Raw genomic sequence first — 24325 nt, forward strand, 5'->3', positions numbered from 1 at the left:
GCGAATGATTATATCATTTATGAAATAATGAAATAATATGGTACTAAAATACATGAATATAGGTAATACTTCTTTGTATGTCTATGTGTTTCCTGTTTTATTAATCAATTACTTTCCTGCCCAATGTCGGCTGCGTATATGTACTGTATGAATGCCAGCAGTACCTGGCTCCAATTTCCCTCAGGTCTCAAAATGATCTAATCCTAAACCAGGTCATAAATCCCACTTATTCAGCAAAAAGGCTTTTTCAAGGGAGTGCTGGTGAGTTGTAGGCTCTTTTTTTTTTTTTTTTTTTTTTTTTTAAAGTAATTAACAACAACATAATACAGCTCATCAGTTAGGATTGATAGTTTCTTGGACACGCTGTACCCCCATCTGATCAATACAGCCACAACTTAATTGTGAAATTGCAACCTAAATAGAATACATTTCACAAAAAGAGGAGATGATAGTATATCTGTCAGGATCACATTAATCACACTTTCATGTTGATTTTCTATGAAGTAGTTGTCTGGATGTTGAAATTACAATAGATAATTTTGTGAAACGATAATATAAAATGTTTAGAAGATCATGGACTGTCATTCTGTTTGGTATTTGGTAATGATACAGTCTGCTCTACAAGCATGAAAAAAACAAATCCAAAATATGAGTGCCAATATAATTACTGACATTACTGTAAACCAAGTTACAACAAACAAGGTATGCCACGTTACCTCACACAAACTGAATAAGAACTACTCTGAAGCAAAGCACCCCACTATTTCCTTAAAGTCATTCATGTAACATCATCCTGTGTTCTTGGTATCTAACTTGACGAGACTGTGATCTTCAAAACTTTATGTGTCACATCAAACTCTCAAATGTAGAAAAGTTTTGCTGTGCATCTTTCTCCTTCATAAAATCCATCAGCTCAGCTCCATCAGCTCTGGCAGTGCCTCCAGCCAAAGCCTCTGAGGCCTGCGGTCAAGGACAGATACTTGAGGCTCTGGAGCAGAGGGTGGAATGTTCACATGCACATCTGCACAAGAAATACCACCCCCCCCCCGCCACACACACACAGACACACACTCCATCCGAGGAATCTGGTAGTGCTTTGCTACCAAAGCGGCCTTACTAGTGTGGACTCTATTTTGCCATTTTGTGTTTCTTCTTTTCTGACAGAAAACAGTCACAATGGATGAAATCCCAGAACGCTCTCATCACACACCTAGAGCTTGTAGCTTTTAATGGAGAGTGACTGATGGGGATAACACCCTAAATTTAAAAGCATTTGGTAAAGAAACAACTCCTGAGGTGGCAGCACTAGGAGGCCTGAGAGCGGAGGGCCAGGGTCACAGCCATGGGAGAGGAGCCTCCTATTGCACTAATGTGTCTGTATGTCTCAGCACCAAGTCCAGTTCTCAGGCAGTTGGATTTGCTACTCATGAAGAAAGAGGCTCCATTTGGCCATCAGTTATCAACTGAGCTACCCAACCCACTGCAGACAGAACACAGCAAACTCACCTAAACCTGAAGAGTTATTCTGCCTGCAGTCTAGAGTATATCTAGCTCTGGCAAGGTGATATGTAATATTTATGCAGATATGATGCTTTTTATTAATGCAATATTTTTGTTTTTCCTAAGTATGACAATAAACATCAAAAGTAACTTGTTCTATGTAAAAGCATCTGGTTTCTAGATTATGTATGCATATTATGAATCAGCTAGCAACTATAGGCTACTGTGATTGGGCATTATTTTCTCCATCCCAAGGGATACAGTGGTCTTGTACTAGCCAGGTTTCTACTAGGTTCACTGTGTCAGCTTCTTAGGGACTTGTCAAGCACTGATAGCTTATTGGGCTGCTATCACTGCTGCTCCTTTAGTGCACACAAATGATTCAATGCATACATTTTTGTTATATCATATTTTTGGTTTCTATTTACTTATAAATGAGAGAGAATGAGAAATAATTAGCAGTACATTTATGCCCTAAAGCTTATTACTATGCAGAAAAAACATAAAACTGAAAATAAAATGATCATTCTGTAAAGATCTCCACTGCTCTCCCAGCCTTCCCTCACCAGCAGAGATTAATGAATTATTTGTGCTTTTAGTTTTGCATGGAAGAGCACCATAGGAGCTCATCAAATAGCCAATTAGTGTCATTAAAGGAAAAAAAGTAAACTCTAGAAACAATTAGCATGCTTTCAGCTCAGATGAGTCAATTTGCTCATCATCTGTCTGCCAGCAAAAACACCCTCCCAAGGCAGGGGTGACATCAAGCCCCGGAGCTGTGTGTGTGTGTGTCATCACATAAAGCTAGTGAGTAGGCAGTATAGCTGGTCTGGGCTATATCATTTGATAAAGTAAATATAATAACAACATCAATGCCATTTTGACAGTAGAAGAGATGGGACAGTAACCAATGACACTACTCCATCCTAGTGTCAGCTGCCCGAGAACTCCCTCACTAACGGTAATTATACATTCTCAATAAGTATAGTCATACATCATGCATTCTCAACAAATTCTCAGTACCCCAGGTTAGCTGTGTCCACAAAGCTGACAAATGCATACATTTGGGCAGCAGTGTAGCATAGTGGTTAAGGAGCAGGCCTTGTAACTGAAAGGTTGCTGGTTTGATTCCCCACTGGGGCCCTGCTGTTGTACCCTTGGGCGAGGTACTTAACCCATATCTGCCTCAGTAAATATCCAGCTGCATAAAGGGATAATATTGTAAAAACCTGTAACCAATGTAAGTTGCTTTGGATAAGAGTGTCTGCTAAATGCCAGTAATGTAATGTAATCTAATACATTGGTAACTGCAGGGAGAAGGTGAGTGAGGTGATGAAGGCACAACAGATGATCACATGTATGCAGCAGTGTAAAAACTGAATTCTCATGATGCATTTGGGGTAGATGGAACTAAGACAAAGTCATCCCTGTTTTTCCCTCTCAGCTTCATTCAAACCTATTCCATCTACCCAGGTGTTTGTGTTTTCTTTTTTTACTCTCCCTCCATTTTTCTGGGTTCTTCTTTTCTCTTAATTTTAGGCCTTTCGCATCTCTCAGACAAGCACAAGCACCACTGTACTGAGTGGTGTAGAACCCTGAGGCAGTGAGAACAAAGCATAATGGGAAGCTAGGGACCCTCTATCTGAGATCCACATGTAGTACAGCTCAGCAGGAGGTCTCTTTGACAGTACTGCCTCTACCTTTAGAGAGAGACAGACTGACACTATCACAAGTTCTCTTTAACCTGTATGTGCTTTGGAGACCCATGTCTATTTCTGTTGCTAATAAGGCAAACTGAAACTGAAAAACTAAAGTGCCAGAGAGACAGAAATGGAGATACACAATGAGGGAGAGGGGGAACCTGTCTCTACACAGGTACTACTCTACTCTGCCATCAAGCAGCTCCCCACCAGACAGGGTAATTGGTAAAACCAGACATGGTTTCTATCAAAGAGCTGCAGCTGCAACGTATTGACATTTGCTGTTGCTTGCTGAGATTGTTGCTTGGCAATTTACAGTTGCTCATCATACCTCCAGGAGAACCTCCCTCATCAACTTGCAGTTGCTCGCTGCATGCCCAAACACCCGTTTCACAAACCTACCGCCATCCTCCATGCCTTTGTAGCGCACCCCTCCCCCCCTCACTTTGGAGAGCACTTCAGACCCCCTTGAGCATTCCACCATGAGTGGAACAACAACCGGGGGGGGCTCTGAATACACAAGAAATAGATTACCTTCACGGGGGTAAAAAAAAAAAAAAAAGGTTTCTTGGGGTGTTGTTGCCACATTTTTGCTCTATTTCCTTGATGTGCGACAGTGCACTGCAGGTGTGATCACATGGTGACAGCTCTTTATGGTATGGTTAGGGGAGGGACTACAAGGAAAGAGGTAAGGCATATCAGGGGTGGACTGTTCTACCCTCTCCCAGTAATTTTTTTTTTTTTTTTGCAAACCTGAAACAAACCCTCTCTGCTGGTCTGAAACAAAACCAATTCTCTCTCCACGAGTCTGCCTGACTCTCTCAACCAGTCATAAACAAACCTGTCTTTCTCTCCAGCAGTTGAAGAATCAAACAAACCCGACTCACTCTGCTGATCAGAAACAAACCCAACCCTCTACTCTTGCCTGATCAAACCAGACTCCGCCAGACAGACCACAGTTCAATGACTTTAGACTCAAAACTGATCTTCAGTTCCAGTTTTGGATTTTGTTTTCTTTAGATGAAGGAAAGGGCAGTACTATGACCAAAAGATATAGAAAACATTTGCATTTAATTAATGACTTATTACTTTGGCTTATTTTCCACAGATTGATTTTTGGTGTTCAACAAAAATGAAATTGTATTAATCCTACTTGATGCATTAACAAAACCCTCAGTGTCTTCCCATCATGGAGAAGGAGAGATGGCATGTGAATTTGATTTTTCTTCTTCTGCTGTATTGGATATTTACATGTCCTAGTAATTAGAATGAAACTACACGGAGCTGCCCTGCGTCACAGTATCACAATTGAGTATGATTGGATTGGAGCTGTGGGGGAGTCTCTGTGGAACAGGTTTAAATATTTCAGGAGCCTGGGTAGACACTGCTCGGTTAAAGCTCCATGGGAGGAGCATAAGCTTATACCCAGTGTAGCAGGACCAGGGGAGTGGTAGTGGAAGGGAACTATATGCCTGCAGAGTGGCTCCATTGCCTGACACATCTTCCAGCCAGCCCACAGCCACACACCTGTTGCCAATGAACTCTCCGCTGGCTTATTTAAGGCTCCTCAATGTCTCATTGGGTGTGAAGTACTGTAGAAGGGGGAAAGAAAGTATGGGGGGGGGAGTGGGTATTGTTTTGACTGAGCTGACAATTGAATCTGTGTACTGAGAAATGTTTGTATAAGAAACTGCATTTGTGTTTGCTCCTGGATCCTGTTTTGCCTGAGTTTTTGCCTGCTGACTTGGATTTGGTTGCTGCTCTGGGGACCAGTTTAGCTGCCCAGTGATAGAGAGAGGGACTGGGGGAGGTGCAGGTAGGCTCCAAATGGAGTTTTTGTTTTCTTTTTTGCTTTCTTTTTTGTTCAGCTCCATTGCTATGGGCAATGCATACTTGTCACAATAAAAGTCCTGTGGTCCGTTTTGCATTACATTGTGTTTGGTCTGTCAATTTATTGCAAAACCAGTGATAACTGAATCTGTTGCTGTAGACTGACACAGGTGAATTGCATCATAGAAAAACAATGCATTATTGTATTTGGGTCACTCACAATTGAAGGTTTTAAGTTAGAGTTTATGCTGTATCTGCAAATACTTCAACCTTAATACATTTTTCATGACAGAACAGAATCATGAGGATATTGTCATTAACTTCAAAGCTACCATTTAATTTTAAGCAAATGAATAACACTGGCACACACAAGTTCAAATGACCACAAACTGAATGCTCAGAGAAATATACATCTCATTTTGGCTTGTAAGGCAGAAGTCTGCTGCTTCCTTCAGTCCTGACTTTGCATGTGGGACAATAGACAGAAACCATCCTGCAAAATAGCAATGCATAACTATGTTCTCAGAGAAGGCAGAGCTGAAATTTGAGTGGCAGTATAGATAGATTAGGGTACAGTAAGCAGTACAGTCAAGTTGATGAGGCAAGGGCTGTGGAAGAAGAGACAGAAAAAATACAGTGCAGGGAAGAGAAATCGGAAATGGACAGGTGGTAGGACTACGTGAGATAAAGACAGAACAGAAATGAGAAGGTCAGACTTGAAAATAGAACAGGAATAGAATATTGACAATAATAATCATAAAGAGAGAAAAATGAGAGGTCTCACCAAGGAAGTGATAGAATGAGAGTACTAGTGCAAATCTACAGGAGACTGATCTTTGTGAGGGGTGGCAGGGACACTAAAGCTCAGATGAATGAGGGCTTATCCTTTCAAGCAGTCTGAGGTCATGGAGTGCTGCTCCACAGTAGCCAGGATCAGTATCTCCAAAGTCATGGCTTTTTGTCTTTCAGGGTCAGGGGACTGCAGTGGTTGAGTCCAGTTATGTCATGAGTGCATGATGCATAATGAGTGCATGTTGGTATTGTAAAGCACACATGTAGGGCCAGATGCAAGTATTCCCTTGGGTTTCAGAGAGTTACAAAAGACCTACAACATTTTTGGGGTTTGCAACACTTCCTTACAAAATGCAGAGAGGCTTAAAATACTGAAATATATACCCACATCAAAATTACTAATGGCAAAGCTAACACTGGCCATTGCTTCAAAACACTCATCCATATTATTACAATTATAGGGGTATATGATGGCATTCCAGGAAACTACAACATTCCTAGCAACGGTGGCACTCTTTATTGTGTTCCCCAATACTGAACAGGGAGATTGGGAATGGCACAATGAAATTTCATTCAAAGATACAATTTACAGTTCCACTGATTACAGCCTCATTCACATACATAGCAGATATAAAATTGGAAACAAGCTTCAGTACCATCTGAAAAATGACAATATCAAGATTAGAATACTCCATTATAGTTACCTAACCATTATAAAAGCATACATGTTTGTATTATAAAAACAGTAGTGAATAACCTATCAGTGCCCTGAAGTGTTTCTTCTACACAGGACGCTGTCCACTCGTTTTATTTTCATCCACTTGACCTTTATTGGAAGAGTCAATACTTGCTAAACTGAGATGGTCAGTATTTGGATCACTGGCCTCTCACCCTGAATAAATTTACTAAATGTTTTTTTAACAGATGGCATTCTTCGAAATGACCATGTCATCAGCTGCATTTCCTGCTGTTTCAAGAAAAAATGTCAGCTGCCACAGAAGTTTTTCCTGTTCTAAATATGGATGGAAGACTGACAGATAAAAATGCAGTACGATATCAAAGCTACTCTACCTGCTTTTCCACATTCAAATAAACCTTAAATTAAAAGACACTTACTGGGTTTTGTAAATATATGTATGACACTGCAATTTGTGTGAAAACAACTGGAAAGAATGTGTAGTTTTGTAAAATGTAAGACCCTCTACTTTTTGATTGTGTCTCTCATTTTAAGTTTCATTATGTAATCAACTGAGAAAAACTGTGTTCAGAAGTCCAATATTGAGATCTTACATTTGGAGTGTGAGACAGAGAGGCTGTGTGTGAAGCTCTCATGTTAAGTTCTGCCACAGAAGGTGAGAGCACAGCTCATGCACAGCCCCTTACTCCCCTGCCTCTTACAAACCCCACTCTTTGAGTGAGGTGACAGAGTGAGCAGGCAGCCAAGACTCATGACAAAAACAAAAATGCTGACCCGGTTTGATTCCCACTCCACAGAGGTACAAATGGATGCTTTCCACAATTGCTGCTGGCTGGGATTAGCTCATTATCATGTGTGTGTGCCCCAGTTAATGGACAAATATGACTGATAAGGAGTGGCAGCGGGTGAACAGATTGGCTGCAGTGGATTAGGGCTGCTCATGGGGGGTGTTTGAGAAGGATTAGTGTGTGTGTGTTTGGGGGGGGGGCTAAAAATTTTGCCTAAAAATTAGCAACCACCAATAGCAGGTCCCCAGCTACATGTGGGGAGAATGCACCAAACAGTTGGCGTACAACTAGTGACTAGTTCTGGACATAGATCCACATGCCAAAAGTTGTTGTCGTGTATAATTTTTGTATGTTGAAATTTTCATTAAAATATTATGCATTTTCCCCTTGAAATGAATGAATTGAGATGAATTGTTTTGAACCAGCTTTGTTGGGATTGTTGGGATCTGAAAGGGTCTTTGAAAGTAAAATGGACATTGTAATCTGCTTTAATGCATAGCAAACTTGCCAGCACCTCCATGTTGTCCTCACTTAAATTTGAATGCCATTTTATAGCCATGGATTATCTTTTCTCATTAGTGTTCAAAGTACGTTTTGGGGGATGAATTATATAATTTAACTATGTTCCATATGGGAGTAATGTTCTTTTTTGTGACTTATTTTCGTGAAGCAGAAATACACTATTTAAACATTGAGCTGAATATGCTTCTCTCCCGTGCTGCTTGGGGAAACACATTATGGGAGAGTCATATAAAATTTCTCTGTAATATATACCTGCAAGTAGACTCAGACCAATATATCAGGTATTCTTTGCTTATTCATTGGAGCACCTCTTTAGAGTGTGGTTAGTGAACCTCTGCCCCACATTGTAACTGCAAGCGTGCCAGAATGTTTCCAAAACACTATTTTCGGATGGACATATAAAGTGTAAAGAGCTGTTATGTATTCGTGTAGCACTGTCACCATAGTACTTGTTGGTATTTGTTGCACAGAAGGAATGCGCATGAGGAAATGGACAAACAAAATCCAACGTGTTTATGTAGCAAACACTCTTTTGTCCTAGCTTGAGAGGAGGCAGTGAAAGTTACTGTTTTCTTACTTGCACAACAGGAGACCTGGGATTCCACTGGTCCCATTATGACCAATTTGTACATTCCCACGTACAAATCAGGATTTTTTTTCCCATGAGGCACCAAGATGACATTGGGTAAATCTGGGGACAATCTGCTGAGCAAGGTCAACATTATAAGTCAGTGTTAGGGACTAAACTTGGCTACTCCTTTGTAACAGAGGAGTAGTAGACCACACAATTACTGGTAGATCAGAGTGAATATTTACTTTGCAAAGCATTATATCACTGTTTGACTTCTCTACAACCTTCACATTTATGCCACAGAGTTGGCATGCTGTGGCAATAAGATGTAAAACTAAAATGTACTACTTACTAATTTCATGTGTCTTCATGCTCACTGTTTAGCAAGGGAACTTTGGTAACAGAACTGGAATTCTTATTTCAGTGTTATAAAGATATTTGGCTCCTTGACCAGTTTCCAACCAATTGCAAGTGTAGACCCCTCTCCCTATACTCACACAATATGAAGGTGAGGGGCAAAACAAAAAATGTAAAAAAAAATGTAAAAACGGTGAATATGTCACATTCCTCTAAACCCAAACCATGTAACCTCTGCTGTGATTTATACTGGAGAGGAGGATGTCGTTGCCTGTAACACTACTTAAGGGAGCCATGCTTTACAGTTACTGAGAGTAAACAGCTCATTTAGGAGAGGTAACAGAGTAAACCTTACAAGTAAGCATTTTGGATTTATGAATGGAATACTTTAAATACTCAAACATTAAATCAGGAAAGGGCTTTGATTTTCTATAGTGATGAGATGTGAAATAGTACATAGAGTAGAATCGTTTACTTTTTAAATTCATAATGGTAGTTAACAGGTTAACACTCGATTGATCGCCCTCACCTGTGCTAACTGTGCCATACCAGTGCTCTGCAGCCAAATTGTTTGTATCCCATTCATCTCCTCTTGTATGCAACCTGAAGAATGGCGAATGACACCCAAACATTACAGTTATACAACTACTGTACCCCCAATTAAATTATGTAGCCAGCTAGCTAAATGTAATGCTCGTAAGAAAATGAAAATCATTAATTTCAAATAAGAGGCACCCGATGCACGCCCATTACCCCTCAGACTCTCTCATCCTCGAGGACAGCAAACTGTGGAGTGAGGTAACAGACATCCTGGATTCCAGACAAACCAACAAGAAAAATGTACCTATTCAGTTTAGCTGTTCGATGGAAGTCACGAAGTCTTTAGCTATAGTGCTGTATACACATGGTACAAACGTAAAATTATTCAGTAAAGACAAATGAATGATTTCTCAGGTGACGGTTGACATTGTTTTATCGGTCTGTGACAGTATTATGACAGTCAGGTGTGCCAACCACCCCCCCATTTTTACCCTAGTAGTGGTACGGTCCAAACGCAACTGGGTCCCTATGGAGTAGTTGCTGAGGAGGCACCAGACTTTACAGCGAAAACGAACGACTTGGCGTGTGGAAATCATGGCGGGGAGAATGTCACTTCATTGCCACGGGAATTATCCGCTTCTCCTGGGACTGAAAGCCGTCGTTTTTAGTATGTTGATCAATGTGACAGGTACGTAAAATCCTTCTACTTGTTCGGCAAGATCACCTCCTAAGAAGTTCACAGAGATAACGCCGCTGGAGTTGCGTGTTGAGCGAGTGTGTTTGAGACGCAGACCTTGCGGGGTGATGCATAGCTAGCGGATACGTCGGTAAATGTCATACATAGCTAGCAGAAAGCTGAAAAGTTATTTGCAGTCTTCGTAGGGGGTTCTAGTATTTCTGAGAGACTTTAAACCGTTACAGATTGCAAAGCATGTTTGTTAACTTGACGGGGTGTATTTTATGATTCTGCCGTCCCTGATTGATATAACGTTACATGGCTAAGGCCGGATTTGATATTAAGCGTGATCAGATATGTATGTGTGTGTGCTGGAATGATCCTGTTGATGGGGTGACCTGTAGCTGCCATGGAAACGTTATTCGCGCAGAAAGTAGGCACTGAGAGCAGTTGAAAAGGCCGACTTTCTGGTACCAGTTCGCAGACAATCGTTCACGCTACTACTCAGTACAAAGGCGCACGGACATAGAAAACAGTTACAGACATGGATTGTTTTAGCTAGTTTGCATTCCCCCTGAAACGCGGCACATGTATAGAGCTGGATAGTTCACTAGCCGGCAAGCTAACGCTAGGTGGTCCTTCGGAAACGCAAATGCCAAGTTAGTTAACTCCAGAACGACGGCTGTCTGAATTGTACTACTTTGGTTCGTTATCAAACCAGCAGCCGAGCTTTGCTTGTATTTCGGCTTGCTAGTTTCCAGGTGACCGGTAGAAGTCAAGACGTTGCTTCGATAAGCATTTACCATCGACAGAAAATACAATATCAATACACGGTGTTGCATAGTTAATATGCTACCTCTTAAAAGTTAATTAGCCAGCGAGCCAGTTATCTCTGAGTCTTATTGCTCGGCTAATCTATTTTACATCTAATCTCTTTGTAATACTGTCTCATTAGTGGTTCATTATTTCATGGCAGTCCCTTGTCCCACCAGTAGCTAGCTAATTGTTTCTGATTTGGGCCATTAAAATAACTTTTCAATTATGGTATTTTCACAGCCCAAATTAGAATCAATTACTTTGTGCTCGGAGTGGGTGTAAATGTTGGTACGGCTGTTTCCCAACAGCTGTGTATAGAATGAGTGCCCTGTAATTTTACACGCAAACCCGACAGATATTTGATAGTATTTATATCTTGGCAAAGCAAAAGGCGACGCATTTATATGAACCGTAACTATAACTATCTTCATTACTACAGTGTTTTCAGTGTTACATGGCTGGTCTGGATTTACTGACTGAAGAATACGTCTCAAGGTATTTATTTATTTTTTAGGGAAATCGACGTCTTTAACACTTATTAAATGCCTTCAAGACGACACATGCTTATTCCATTTGTGGTTCTGCGCTGATTTAATTACGTTGGTTGCGTTCGTTTCATAAGTCCATACTAATTAGTACGATACTGAACGCATTGAATTTATTAAATTACCATTTTTCCTTAAATTATCTCAGTACGAATTACACTTATTAAAAAAGCATTCTTACAAATGGCCACGGAAGGTCTTTTAAACGGTGGCCTGGTGATGAAAGGCGAAAAAGAACGCAGCGTGACGGGTTTAGATTGTGACCGTGGAGGCACCTGTCGCGCCTGGCCGTTTTGATGTTCGGCGGTAGACCGTGTTGAAACAGTTGCTGTTTCGAGGGACAGCTGTTTATAAAAATGGATGTGGGGCTAGTGGGAAGAAGGGAGACGTGATGGGGCGACAACAGAGTGAAAATGCACAATGTGGTCGTTAAGGTAATGGTGGCACTCCAAGACAAATAGAACGACAAAAGAAGTGTTCGAAACCCTTTCTTTTAAAACACTGCTGGGTACGTCTCTATGATAAATGTGAACATTTTGATGTAAAATATTTATAAGTGTTTAGTGCCTTTCCAACTCGTGTTTACATACAGCCCCTCTTCTCGAGCTGCTTTCCCTTTTGGATTAATAAAGTACTATGTTATCTTATCCTATCTTTTCTTATCCTCCAAATTAATGTTTCATTCAGGAACGTGATCCATTTTAATTCCGAACTTTGCGACGAGATAGCGCTCGGGGCCACTCAGAGTGAGCCTGTCCGATAGATTGGCTAAACTCTGATGAACTCTTGTGAATTCCTCTATTGTTTCACATTATATTCTCACACAGGGTCTCGTTTATTATGTTAAAGAAAAGGAAACAATGAGCGCTCTGTCTCTGTGCCACATTGCCTAATGTGTAAACAAATCTTTTCTTTCCATTAGATAAAGTTTTCCTAACAGGAGTGGTTATTGAATTTCGGCAGTATTTGAACAGGAAGCAGATCTTGGCAAAACTTCTCATCATTTTAATGTGCAGTGCACTTTGATAGATTTTGCTTTCTGCCTGTATTCACGGAATGCTGCCTACTGTGCGCTAATTTAAAAACTACACCACCCACCCCTTTCAAAAAAAAAAAAAAATCCATGACATTAGTATGTCCACGACTGGTTTCATCATTATGCTCATTACACTCTTCTGAGAACAGATAAGATTGTACATTTGCGATATGATAACTGCAAGTAAAGGTAAAGGGTGACTACAGTAGTGTCATCATTTGCCGCAGGCAGGGTAATCTCTCTATGTGCTTCCCTGGCCACCTTAATGATGACTTGCACACACACCCAGACACGCTCACAAACAGACACTTCATCACGAGACCTTTTGTCATGTCGGGTCGCAAGGCCCCCTCCCTCAGGTAGCCCAGGCACAGTCATTAGCTGCCAGTAATGACTGACAGCGGCAGCAGGGATGGCCTGGACACAGCATAAGAAAAACAGTTAAAATACCACACGAGAAAAGGGGGATTACCTCTGGTATGCTTCTTGGTCTCCTTGTTTACTCACTCATTGCCCACCAAGAGCAAATGTTCTGAAGTACTACTCTGTTTCTGGAGTTTGGGGTCATAATTTCATAACCATGAACTTTGCATAAATATTGTCACCATACCAATGTGTTTTGCCCCAGGAAACTGTAATAGCATTTATTTGGTATTAAAACTGAGACTTCAGGTAAGCATCCTATATCCTTAGGTTAGGCCAGTGTTTCTCAACCTTCTCCTGGAGTACCCCCTGCCCTGCATGTTTTAGATCTCTCCCTACTCCAACACAGCTGATTCAAATGATCAACTCATTATGAACTCCTGAAGCTGCTTAATAAGAAACTGATCATTTGAATCAGCTGTGTTGGAGCAGGGAGAGATCTAAAACATGCAGGGCAGGGGGTACTCCAGGAGAGGGTTGAGAAACACTGGGTTAGGCCATTTGACTATTAAGTCTTCAGATCAAATGAGATCGTGTTGTGTGACCATAAGAAATAGCCATGACGTATCTTTAGTACATCACTTCCATTGCTTTAAATTACACCTGCAGCACTAGATGCGTGATAGAGTTGTTGGCCAAGAGGCTGGACAATGCAGTGGTGCTTTATGAACATGTGTTTGTAAATATTCGATTCAAGAATTTGTATCTTCTCTTTAAATTTAGATGATTTTGTCTCCACAGCAGTACTATATCTGTACTGGAAAACTTCTGCCTTTCCATTATTAATTCAGCAACTACACTGTTGATCCATACATGCTTTTGCATTATTGCAAGAGATGGAAGGATGGAGAAAGTAAAATATGTGACCAATGAGGGTTAAGGCAGAATGGGCTAAACCTGAATACAATTTTTTGCATCAGTGTGCTGTATAGTTTGTTCATAAATGTTTACTGGTTCAGTGGCTTGAAAGTTGTCAACTCATTGCCCAGCCAAATCATCTCAAGCATTTAAAAAAATACTCTTTTGCACATCAGCCTGCCATTCAGAGTTACTAAGCAAGGCTCCTGATTACTGTTCTGTGTGCATTTTATGTACAGAATGCACAGGAGGCACACTAATGGGTAAAATAATGTAGTCAGAATTCTATGTTTAGACAGAACACTATTGCCACTACCTCTCCTGTAGCATCCAGTAGCAGCAATGTTGGGAGCCATGCACCTGTGCCTGTTTAGGTTCATCCTAATTCCTCCTGGGAGAGGCTGTTTTCAGGTTAGGAGGATCAGATGACCTCCTCTGAATTGTTTTGTGAGATTGGCCATTCTACTAGTTATTTAGGGAAACTATTTTTTTTTTTTTTTTTTTTGGGAGGGGTGTTGTGATGAGCATACATTTTATGGGCAAGGGGAGAGTGAAGCAGGAATCTAGATGTGCTCAAAGAAAGTGGCCTAAAAATTACTTTTGAGCTAACAGTATATTTTTTGTTGTAAGTCACAGCGGAATCCAGGGACTTGAAACACATCAGAGCAATGAAGCTAATATTCCATCCTTCTGGCAATCTCACAATGCTATCATATTTCCCATATCGTACTGTTGATAAAGTAACCTAGCACTGTATTTGCAAAAACAAGATTTTGTGAGTAATTTCTTTTCAAGCTAAGTATATTTGAAGTAGTGGATATTTAAACTCTTGTAAAAGATAAACTGGATAATCCTTATCATCTGTAACATGTTAACTAAATAAATCCACATCCCAACTTACATTATTTGCTTGGGATAAACCTTGCATGTAATACTATTCTTACGGTTAGTGTTGTAGTTATGTTCTAGAAGCATAATAACTCACACACAAACAGTTGACAGCCAGGACTGTATTCGATTATTTTTCTTTAACATGGTACTTGTTATACTTATTTTCACATCTACCTTCTACCTTCCATCACTCTGTGTGTGTCTTTGTAAATGTAAGATCTTTCCATGCCCTCTGTAAACTGACAGCTACCTCAGCCTGTTGTGATTATCACAGTGGTGGGTTAGGTCGGACGCCCCCTCTGGTGTGGAGGTCAGTACCCTTGACCTTCAGCGTCTCAGACCCCTTCCTCTCTCAGTTGCTAACATGTCAGCAACTCCCCTTACCTCCCTCTTCCCAGCCCTAAATGGCTTCCCTCCATCTTTCCCTCAAAACCCCTCATTTATTTATCGATCTCTTAGTGTCCCTCTTTCAACATCTGCTTGCTCTTCTTTAATTCCCCTTGCTCACTCAGTCTCTTCTATCTTTCTCTCTTCCCTCTTTCTTGAAGTCAGTAAAAGCTTTGATGGGTGATGGGGGAATTGAAACATTAGAAGACTAATGTGAGGTTAACTCAATCCACTTGCTGGCTCCTCCGCTGTCTTGTTTCCGGTACTTAAATCATTGCTGCTTGGCTCTGCCCCCCTCCTTACTAGTTTATAGATCGAATGACTATGGTTATGATGATTGTGGAAACAGAAATTCTCCTTTCTAATGGACTGCTCGGTTTTAGAGTACATGTATTGCCAATACATGATGGTTTAGTTCAAGGTTGCATCAGTGCTGCTACAACCAAGATTACAACCATGTTGCTTCAACATTGCAGCAAACATAATGTGTCTGCTGGAAAATGTACACAAGAGCCGGCACAAGAGTGGGCAGTGGACATTGTGGCTGTAGGTCTTACCATTACACAGAGCAAGATATACAGTACAGGTACAACATGGTTTGCAACAGTGTGAATGTCCGCTCAAACCTGAGGTGTTAGTGGTATTACCTACAAACGAGGTCAAGGTGAAGATTGTTTGCTGTTTTTCTCCATAGTAATAAAGTCTACAGATGCTGATGTGATTTGCTATGAAAGTACTCCTTACATGTCATGTCATTCACAAGGTCAGATTTACCACTGAAGAGATGTATGTTAGGAGACAGCATTCAGTTGCGTTTGTGAAAGCAAAATGAATTAGCTTTTTTGAGGCTCTGCTGGTTTCTTTTATGAGTGCTGGAATAAGTCTCCTCTGTCTGTTTCTGTCCCTCTGAAAGGCATGATGGGGCTGATAGAGAAAACGTCCTCTGCCGGCTACCTCAGCATGTGATTGTTATTGTAGATTAATGCACGGAATAATATAAAAGAATGGAAGTACCACCACTAAATGTTCCTGTAAGCCTCTGATTGAGCTGTCTTATAGTTATACCTTTCACTGTTGGACCTGTTGATAAAAATGATGAGAGTTCTTTAGTTAGGTAACCACCTAGCAACTTGTCAAAGAAGGAGCAAATCAACTACAGTTAGAATGAAGATTTCACTTGCATTTCACACTTAAGACTTCACACTTTATTATAGGTAAAAAGTGACCCGTAGCTAGCTAGGTGATGCAAGTAATTGAACAAAATAAACCACTGCACAAGCCATTTTATGAGGTAGAAGAAGTATTGATAGTTAGTTGGCTAGTTAGTTAAGCACTTGCATAAATCAACAGCAAAGGCTAATTGTCTAGCTAGCTACATAGTGAGTAAGATAATGGTTCTGACTCCTGCATCATAACCCATTCATAGGTCCACATAATGATTGGTGAATCTGCATGGTATGGGCTGTAAACTGAGGCCAAATTTCACTCCAGTCATTCATTTTATAGATTTGTAAAATAACATTAGCTAGTTAGCTACTCTTGAAAGTGCGTTTCAGAAGGATTTTGGAACAGCTGTCTGCCCGCAGCTTCCAAAGATTAAGACGAGGGAACAGTTCCAAAGTCGGATGAAAAGACCTTAGTTACTGAAAGTGTTTGCTTCATTCCCATATGTTTAAGAGGAGTGTAGAGTGGAGAGGCTAGGCGGGATCTCAGCTAGAATGTTGTTTATTCTTTCCAGTCGTCTTGTACTGAATCAACTGAGAAAGTGGCTTTTGACACCTCTAGCAAGCCACAAGACACAAACTGATCCAGCTGTCCTGTAGGAAGCTGGTAGGGATGTGGAGAAGCCCTGTGCTTTCATACCTCAACCTTTCTGTTGTCTTGTCACGGGCCACTCACTGCTTCGCTAATATGATTAGATATAGGATGAGCATTTGTGCTTCCAGTGTGCATTGTTTTACTGTTTACTGCTACAATGGCTGGTCCTCTTAGCGACTGCTTATGGACCACAGAATGGTTGGTAAATGAATGGGGAACCACAAAGATGTCTAAATCTTTTAAGTGAAAAAATACAAAGTTTTGTTGGGCGTGGTGTGTGTGTGTGTGTGTGTGTGTTTGTGGGGGGGATTAGGTCATTGCTAGAATTATTTGGAAATATAAATGCACAGTGACATTTGTAATTAGTCACCACTGAACTACAGTTCCTGGCATTTAAAACTGTCTGCGTGGTTGTGTGGGATGTAACTTGGCCGAGGGGTGTCACATTTATCGTGGTACATGGGGCAGTGTATGTAGACGGCATGATACCGGCCAGCAAGGGTTTTTTGGGTGGGTCTGTGCATTGGTCCATCAAGTACTGTTGCACCTTTTTCCATCGCAGAAGAAATAGTACAGAAATGAGCAAGCGATGTGACCAAGCTAAGTGGCGATGTAGCTGGAAGAAAGTCATGTGGTGACAGAGGAGGCAGTATGCAATATGCAGAATGGAATACAACTGAGGTGCAGTGGGTCTTATTCCCAATTCCACTAAAAGATCACTTGTTAGTGTAGTGTCTCTATAAGAAGGAGATGAAGTCACCTTACCTGCGTTTTGTGTTCTTGTTGAGCTGAGTTCAGATTTGGTGTTCTGTAAAATGACAGTCACAAGGGCAACTAGGCACTGAGATTAGGTTGCCTTGGGGATAACAGGAGTGGGTACAATACTAAGTGATTCCTTTTGAAGTGAGGTTAAGCCCTCCCCTTCCCCCGCATCCACATGGTGGCTTGTTTTAAAAACCCTATGCTCCGGAAGCAGGGTCATGCAGCCGTTCATTGTGCTATAGTAAGTGTAGCAGATCATGGACACTGTGACCAGGACAGCTGTAAAGTCTAATATAAAGGTGTAAAAAGGAAGGGCTCTGGATTCATCTTGAATGTAGTTGACAGGTGAACCGGTGAAGCAATATGTATAAATATGTATAAAGACATGCAGATATGTTAGAGGCAAATTTGAAGATGACAACAATGAAAGCTTTGATTCGACTGTGCTGTGGGAGGGATTTAGCGGGTGTTTTTGCAGTGTGTCCTCTCTTTGCCTCCTTTTTGTGATGGGGTGAACTTCAATCACCCCACAGAATGTTTCCTCATTAATCCTATTAGCTTTTCTGTCTTTAATTGTGAGCAAGCGGACCGTTTGGGCTAATCCATACACTGACCCACCAACTGGGCGTACAAGTCTCAAGAATTGAGTTTCTGTGTGTGTGTGTGTGTGTGTGTGTGTGTGTGTGTGTGTGTGTGTGTGTGTGTGTGTGTGTGTGTGTGCGTACGTGCGTGCAAGAAACAATTGCCCCCCCCCTTGCATTAAAAACAAAATTGGAAATGCATCATTGCAAGCCAGCTGACTGTAATTTCCAGTGTTATAGAGGATGAAGTCTGTTTGTAAGTGGAGTGGTGTATTTGCTCTCTAGTAGGGAAGCTGCCATTATTATTTACCTAAATGTCCACGTGTTATTTTTATCTCCGTCTTCACACCGTGGTCTCGCTGCGTGTCACACAGCGATAAGAGAGCAGGTTATTTTAAACGAACGCCCACATCTCAGCACAATGCTCTGCAGTTGTGCAACACTATAGCAACGCTGGGAAAAGTTACACAAGTGTGTCCGTTTATGAGGCGTGCCGTGATGCGGTGACTCGGTAACACCTAACCTTGTGGTGTCACCCTTCCTCATGGGCAGATGAGCCCCCCCACTCCCACCTTGCTAGCCTGCTCTCTGCCCGATTCTCTCCACTCACTCTGAAGTAGTGCTTTTAAATGAGGTGACTATTCCTCCTTCCTCGTGTTCATGCTGTGTTATGCTAGGGTAATATGTGTTGCCTGCGTTTTGTGTCCATGTGTGTAGTGTACTAGTGTCGCGTTTTGTGTCCACGTGTGTAGTGTACTAGTGTCAGAGTTTATGATAGGAATGGACAAAATAGCTGTCTGTACTGTCTGGTTTTGAACCTCCCTGATCTCATTGTGCTACACTGAACCTTTGCTGTGCTTTTTGTGTGTGCTATAATTGTTTTTTTTTTTGTGTGTGTGTTTTTTTGTGTGAGTATATCGGACTAAGTAGGTCTATTGTACTATTAATTCTAGCAATACACCTAGTAGGTTTGTGATTACTGTTTGTAAGTTCAGCCTGTCTCCACTGTTTAGGCCATTTACATGTATTTTGTCTTTGTATTGCACAATATGTGTGTTTAAAATGTATTTTATATCTGTATTGTACTGTGAGCGTGTCTGTACTATGTGTTTGATTGTATCATGTCCCGCCCTGTCCCTGTGCCAAGCTCGGCTCTGCCGCTGCTGCATTCTGTCCTTGTGCTGTCAGGGGCTGCTCTGACCTTCGCCTCTGCAGTCCTGGGGACCAGAGAAAACGGCCCATGAAGAGGGGAGCGTGTCAGTCCGTGTCTCACACCAGAGATCTACACACCTCCTCTTGCTGTTAAGCATGGCATGCAGCACACCACAGTTAAGAGGGCTCCTAACATTAAAAAAAAACATTATATACGTCATACGCGTCACGTGGGACTGTGGGCGTGCGGCTCTGAAAGAAGAGCATGCTCATTTGAATGCACAGCAGCGTAATTTGTAAGAGGCAACACATTTTGAGCCTCAGCAATGTATTTTAAGCACATTGCTTAAAATAATGTGGGGTGGGGTTGGGGGGGGGGCAGCCAAAAGAATGTTTGGAGGCAGTAAAGTAATTAAAAGTAGTTTCAGAACTCAAGACCTGCAGGCTTGATACAAAGAAAGAACACGTAGAACTGCTCCGTCAGAGGGGAAGGACAGAAATGGGCCTCTTGTCCGAGCTGTGAATTAGCCTACTTGATTATTGGAGGGGAATTCAGGGAGTGAGGACATCACAGAAAATGTTAACTGTCATTTTGCCGAAGATAATCAGCGCAGTCTGCTTTTTTTAAGGTTTGGAGATTCTGATTTCCCTGCCAGGTGTTTTGATGATTTTTAATCCTCTCAGAGTGAACCGCTAAGAGTTGATGCCTGTGCTTATCCAATTGTGCGCTGTGACACAGATCAATATTAAACGATGTGGAGATGCTGCAATAGCTCAGCACCAGCACTAGAGAGTGTGTGTCCTGCTCTTTTGAACACCACTCCCACTACAGAGAGGATTTAAGAAAAACAGTGATGGACTGGCGAGTGTTAAAAGTAGCAGGGCTGGCAGGGCAGAAAGGGGCACAGTGTGTGGTTTGGAGCCGCTTCACCTCTGTGATCATTTAAGTTGATATTAATCCTGATGAGGCACTGAGCCGAGGTCTCCCAGTCAGACTAAAACTAAGTGATCATCTTCTGCAGGAAATCTGTCAACCTTGGGTACTTCATTGCGTGGTTGAAGGATTGAGAAAGATTTGACAACAGAAAGGCATTGCATCAAATAACCCCACCCCTGCCCCCGCCTTGACAGTTATGGAGCAGTCGGCCAACACTCCCCATCAACAACCCTTGCATCCATTAGTAAATGGCCTAGCGTGACCCCTGCTAGTTGCAATATTCGGTGCTCCAGCAATGCAATTATCAGAAAGGTGTCACATTCATTTTCAGCATTGTTTAGCATGGGGTTTGGGGGGTGGGGAGGTGGGGGGGATCGTATGACAGGGTTATTATTAGACCCAGTGTAAGGAGGTTGAGTTTGTAATAGTTAATGATGCCTAATTGTAACAGTTTAAAAAGGTAAAAATAAGAACATTGGAGGTGACCACGCAATGTCGGGGTGCATTTCTGCTTGTGCGTGCCCCTGTAGCGACAGCGCGGAGACTCGCCGTTCTGCAGTGCACCCGGTTGGAGTGTTCAGTGTGACTGAACTGGAGTAAACCCCCCTTCTGCGTGGCCGCACCCCTCCTATTCACTGCGCTCCACTGTTTTTTCTCCTCTTCCTCTTTTTCTGCCAGAGGGGCTGGGCACGGGAAATGGGCCAAAGGGGTAATCACTCAACTTGTTTTTTTCGTTACCTCTCTTCCTCCTGGAGTGTTTTCCCCCTGTTATTTCGCCACTTTTCTTTCTTCGCTGCGCGTTTCCTTTTGTTTTCCTAATCTTTGTGTTGTGGGACCTGAGCACACCGGAGGGAGCAGGAGAGATTCAGAGATTAGTTGCGCTGAAACTAATTAGGCCTGCTAAACTCTGCACTTCCTGTTGGGTGTAGAGGGGCACCCAGCGAGCGTGTGGGTTGTGTGGATAGGTCTGAGGGTTCCACAGATATGATTTCAAAGTGTTTATCCGAAGGTATTGCGTATTTCTATTTTTGCTGCCTTATATATGCCTGTTTTCGATGCAGAAGTGTATGTCCTCCCTTGGTATAAGTGAAGAGGGAAGACATACTCTGCTGGGAGGTGATGACCAAGATGCTATAGTGTAGCATGAATTGAGTGGGTGGGCATGTTGTCTGTTGTATGCAGGTAAATCACAGACATGCTTTTGGGGCAGTATAGCATAGCGGTGAAGAGCAGGGCTTGTAACCATAAGGTTCCCCGCTGGGGCACTGCCGTTGTACCCTTGGACAAGGTACTTAACCCAAAAAATTGTCTCAGTAAATATCCAGCTGCATAAATAGATGTAAAAATTGTGACGTATGAAAGTCGCTCTGGAGAACATAGGTTATCGCATCTGCTAAGTGGCAATAATTTAATGTATGTTCTGTTTTTGTCTGTTTTGTCCCATTCTCCATTTTCCTCTCCTGTTCATGTTCAAACTGAAAACCCGAAGTATGGCCTCTTCTGTACCTGGCAGTCAGGAGAAACGGAGAGGACCATAAATTTACCATTCTGGAGATTAAAGTCTCTGGCTTGTTCAGGTTTCCTTTTCCCATGATTGCTTTATTTTCCTCTCAGAGCAGAATAGTGCAGATCGCACCACTGTGCAATATCTGTTGTTTATTATCTGTCACCGGACACCTGATAAAACCTTTCTCTGTGGTGCCCCCCTCAATCTATTCAGCAGGACACTATAGTACAGGGTTAACCGGCTCCAGTGTCGGAGGGCTCCGGGCCAGCAGGTTCTTCATCTCTCTTTTAACCATTTGAGCGCTCACAATCAGTGAGGGAAGCCAAACTGCCATGATTAAGCGGCTGAGTGTTCCAGGCATGTCACTCCATGATCGTGGTCAAGTTGTCTGGCTCTGGGGATCTCACATGCAAAGTGAGCCTAGATGTGTGTCCAATTCAGTCCAGCTTTCCACGAGAAAGCGTATACACCAAGGTATTAATCTGGACTAACACACCATCGCATCAAACAACCTCTGGGACCTGACCAGCCCATGACACATGATGCAATTTTTACCATGTGGAACTTTCTTTTTTTATTTTAAATCTGTCTAGACTCTCTGTGATCCACAGAATCCATGTTATGTTGCATTGTTTTCTTTTTTCCTTTTTTTGGTCTGGTTCTGTCAGTTATCATATAATTGCTTGGCAGATTCCTTTTTCCAGAGCAACTTGCATACAGTATCTTACATTTCATCCGTTTGCGAATGGGTGTGATCCATTGTTTGTTTTTTGTTTTTGTTGTCTCATGCCTGAGAGCCAAGCGGGTGCAGAGAGACTGCTGAAGAGAGGAGGAGGAGGAGGAAGAGGATTTCCTTGTTTCCCTGTGGTGTATACTAATCTGTGTACTGTGGTCTTTTTGTGGTTTGCACTGTGTTCAACTGGAGCTAGTTTCAGTGTCTAGAACTTTGCTCTAGACAATGATTATTGCCATTTGTATACTTTTTTATTATAGACCAGTAAAAAAAAAAACCAAACCTGACATTTAACAGGAAGAACTGCCGAGGGAAACGTAATTAGCAGCAATAAAAAGGAAAGTTTCCATAAAAAAACGTCTTGCTTACTCAGGTTATTTCGTTTGGTTCTTGTTGATGAATAGGCCAGAACTCGTTTTACTCAAATGAGCTGTTGAGGTTATGATAAAATGTGGGGTAGAAACACTTTTTCAGTCAGAGCTTTTTCATTCTTTCCCTTCTCTGCCTCTTTCACTCTCACACTCTCTGCCCCTCTCTGTCTCTTTGCCTCTCTCTGTCTCTCTGGCTGCTCTGTTAGCCAAGTACCTAACGCTCATCAGTCATTTATTTCCTCTCTTGCCCTTTTGGCTAAATGAGCGTGATGATAGCATTTATTCACTTATTTCTTCCAGCTGCATACCTGTTTTAGGCATTAACAAAGAATGTGGCTTTGTTTAATTATACTGGGTGAATATTGAGTCACTTTTTCCAGGATTTTATGCATTGTCTTAAGAACCTTCTGTAAAATTCATGTCAGTATCTCTCTTGGATGCCCTGAGTTGTGTCCGACTAAGCAAACAGTTTTGGCAAACTCTGTTCGCCTTAAGATTGGGCAGACAACTGCACACAGTTGACCATAGAGTTTTGACAGCTCTAACCATTTGTATTTATCTCTGCTAGGAAATGTAAGAAACAGTCTTGGGTCTGTGGTCTCATCACACCATCTCTGGTCCACAGTCTGTGTCTCATAGTCTCAGGCAATCTGACACCATGGTAGCTTTTCATGGGGCTTCCTGGTTTCTCTGAATTAGGCAAGACTTTCTCAGTCAATGCTGCTGTGGGAGAGGTTTGAAGGAGATGCCATGCAGTGTGATGTTAATGAGTGTGAGCAAGCAAAGAAGGTTCATCTCTGCCCTCTCATATATTTATTTCAGTGTGCAGTCTACATGCTTTGTTTGAGCCAGACCCCGATAACCTGACCGTTAAGTATGTAAAAGGTCATAATTTGGGAAGGTGACCGCGTTGGCGTCCTCTCCGTGCCTCGTTGCGTTTCGATTCTGCCACCAGAGCTAGGAGCGCATTGCCTCACTCCCATCACGAGTCAGAATCCTGTGCAGGAGGGGAGTCGGTCTGTCTGTCTGTCTGTCTGTCTGTCTCCGATACACAGCGGGGGCAGTTGCTTGCAGAGAGTCAAAGTTTTCTGCATGACAGAACATGCACCGTCAGCATGGTAATTGCTGGGGGTGGGAACAACAAACCACCCGCAGTGGGGTTATGGGAAACAGGTGCTAGTTAGTCTTCCAGTCCTCTCTCCCTCTCTCTCTCTCCCTCTCTTTCTGTCTGTCTATCTTGCCTGTTTGCATGTGCATAAACCCTCCACACACACACACACACACACACACACACACACACACTCAGACCCCCTCCACCCCACCAGTCACATACTAGGAGACATTTACAACTCCTGTACAACAGCATGCTCGTCAGCGCACCACTTCACCAGTCCTCTGACAGATTAAGTGTTCAGTCACCCCACTCTCTCTCTCTCTCTCTCTCTCTCTCTCTCTCTCTCTCTCTCTCTCTCTCTCTCTCTCTCTCTCTCTCTCTCCCCCCTCCGCCCCCCTCTCTCGTGCTCATTCCCCTGCTC

At 42.2% G+C, this 24325-nt stretch overlaps 1 protein-coding gene across 1 annotated transcript in view; it reads left to right on the forward strand.

Moving 5' to 3' along the window:
- Positions 1–9875: 9875 nt before the first annotated feature.
- Positions 9876–24325, forward strand: part of nectin3b (nectin cell adhesion molecule 3b) — a 43774-nt gene continuing 29324 nt past the window's right edge. Inside the window, exon 1 of the mRNA XM_036524886.1 lies at positions 9876–9985. Coding sequence (XP_036380779.1) covers positions 9892–9985 — 94 coding nt within the window. The 5' untranslated portion in view covers positions 9876–9891. The remainder of the gene's footprint in view (positions 9986–24325) is intronic.

This window comes from Megalops cyprinoides, chromosome 3 (assembly GCF_013368585.1).
Source record: "Megalops cyprinoides isolate fMegCyp1 chromosome 3, fMegCyp1.pri, whole genome shotgun sequence".
Taxonomy (NCBI): domain Eukaryota; kingdom Metazoa; phylum Chordata; class Actinopteri; order Elopiformes; family Megalopidae; genus Megalops; species Megalops cyprinoides.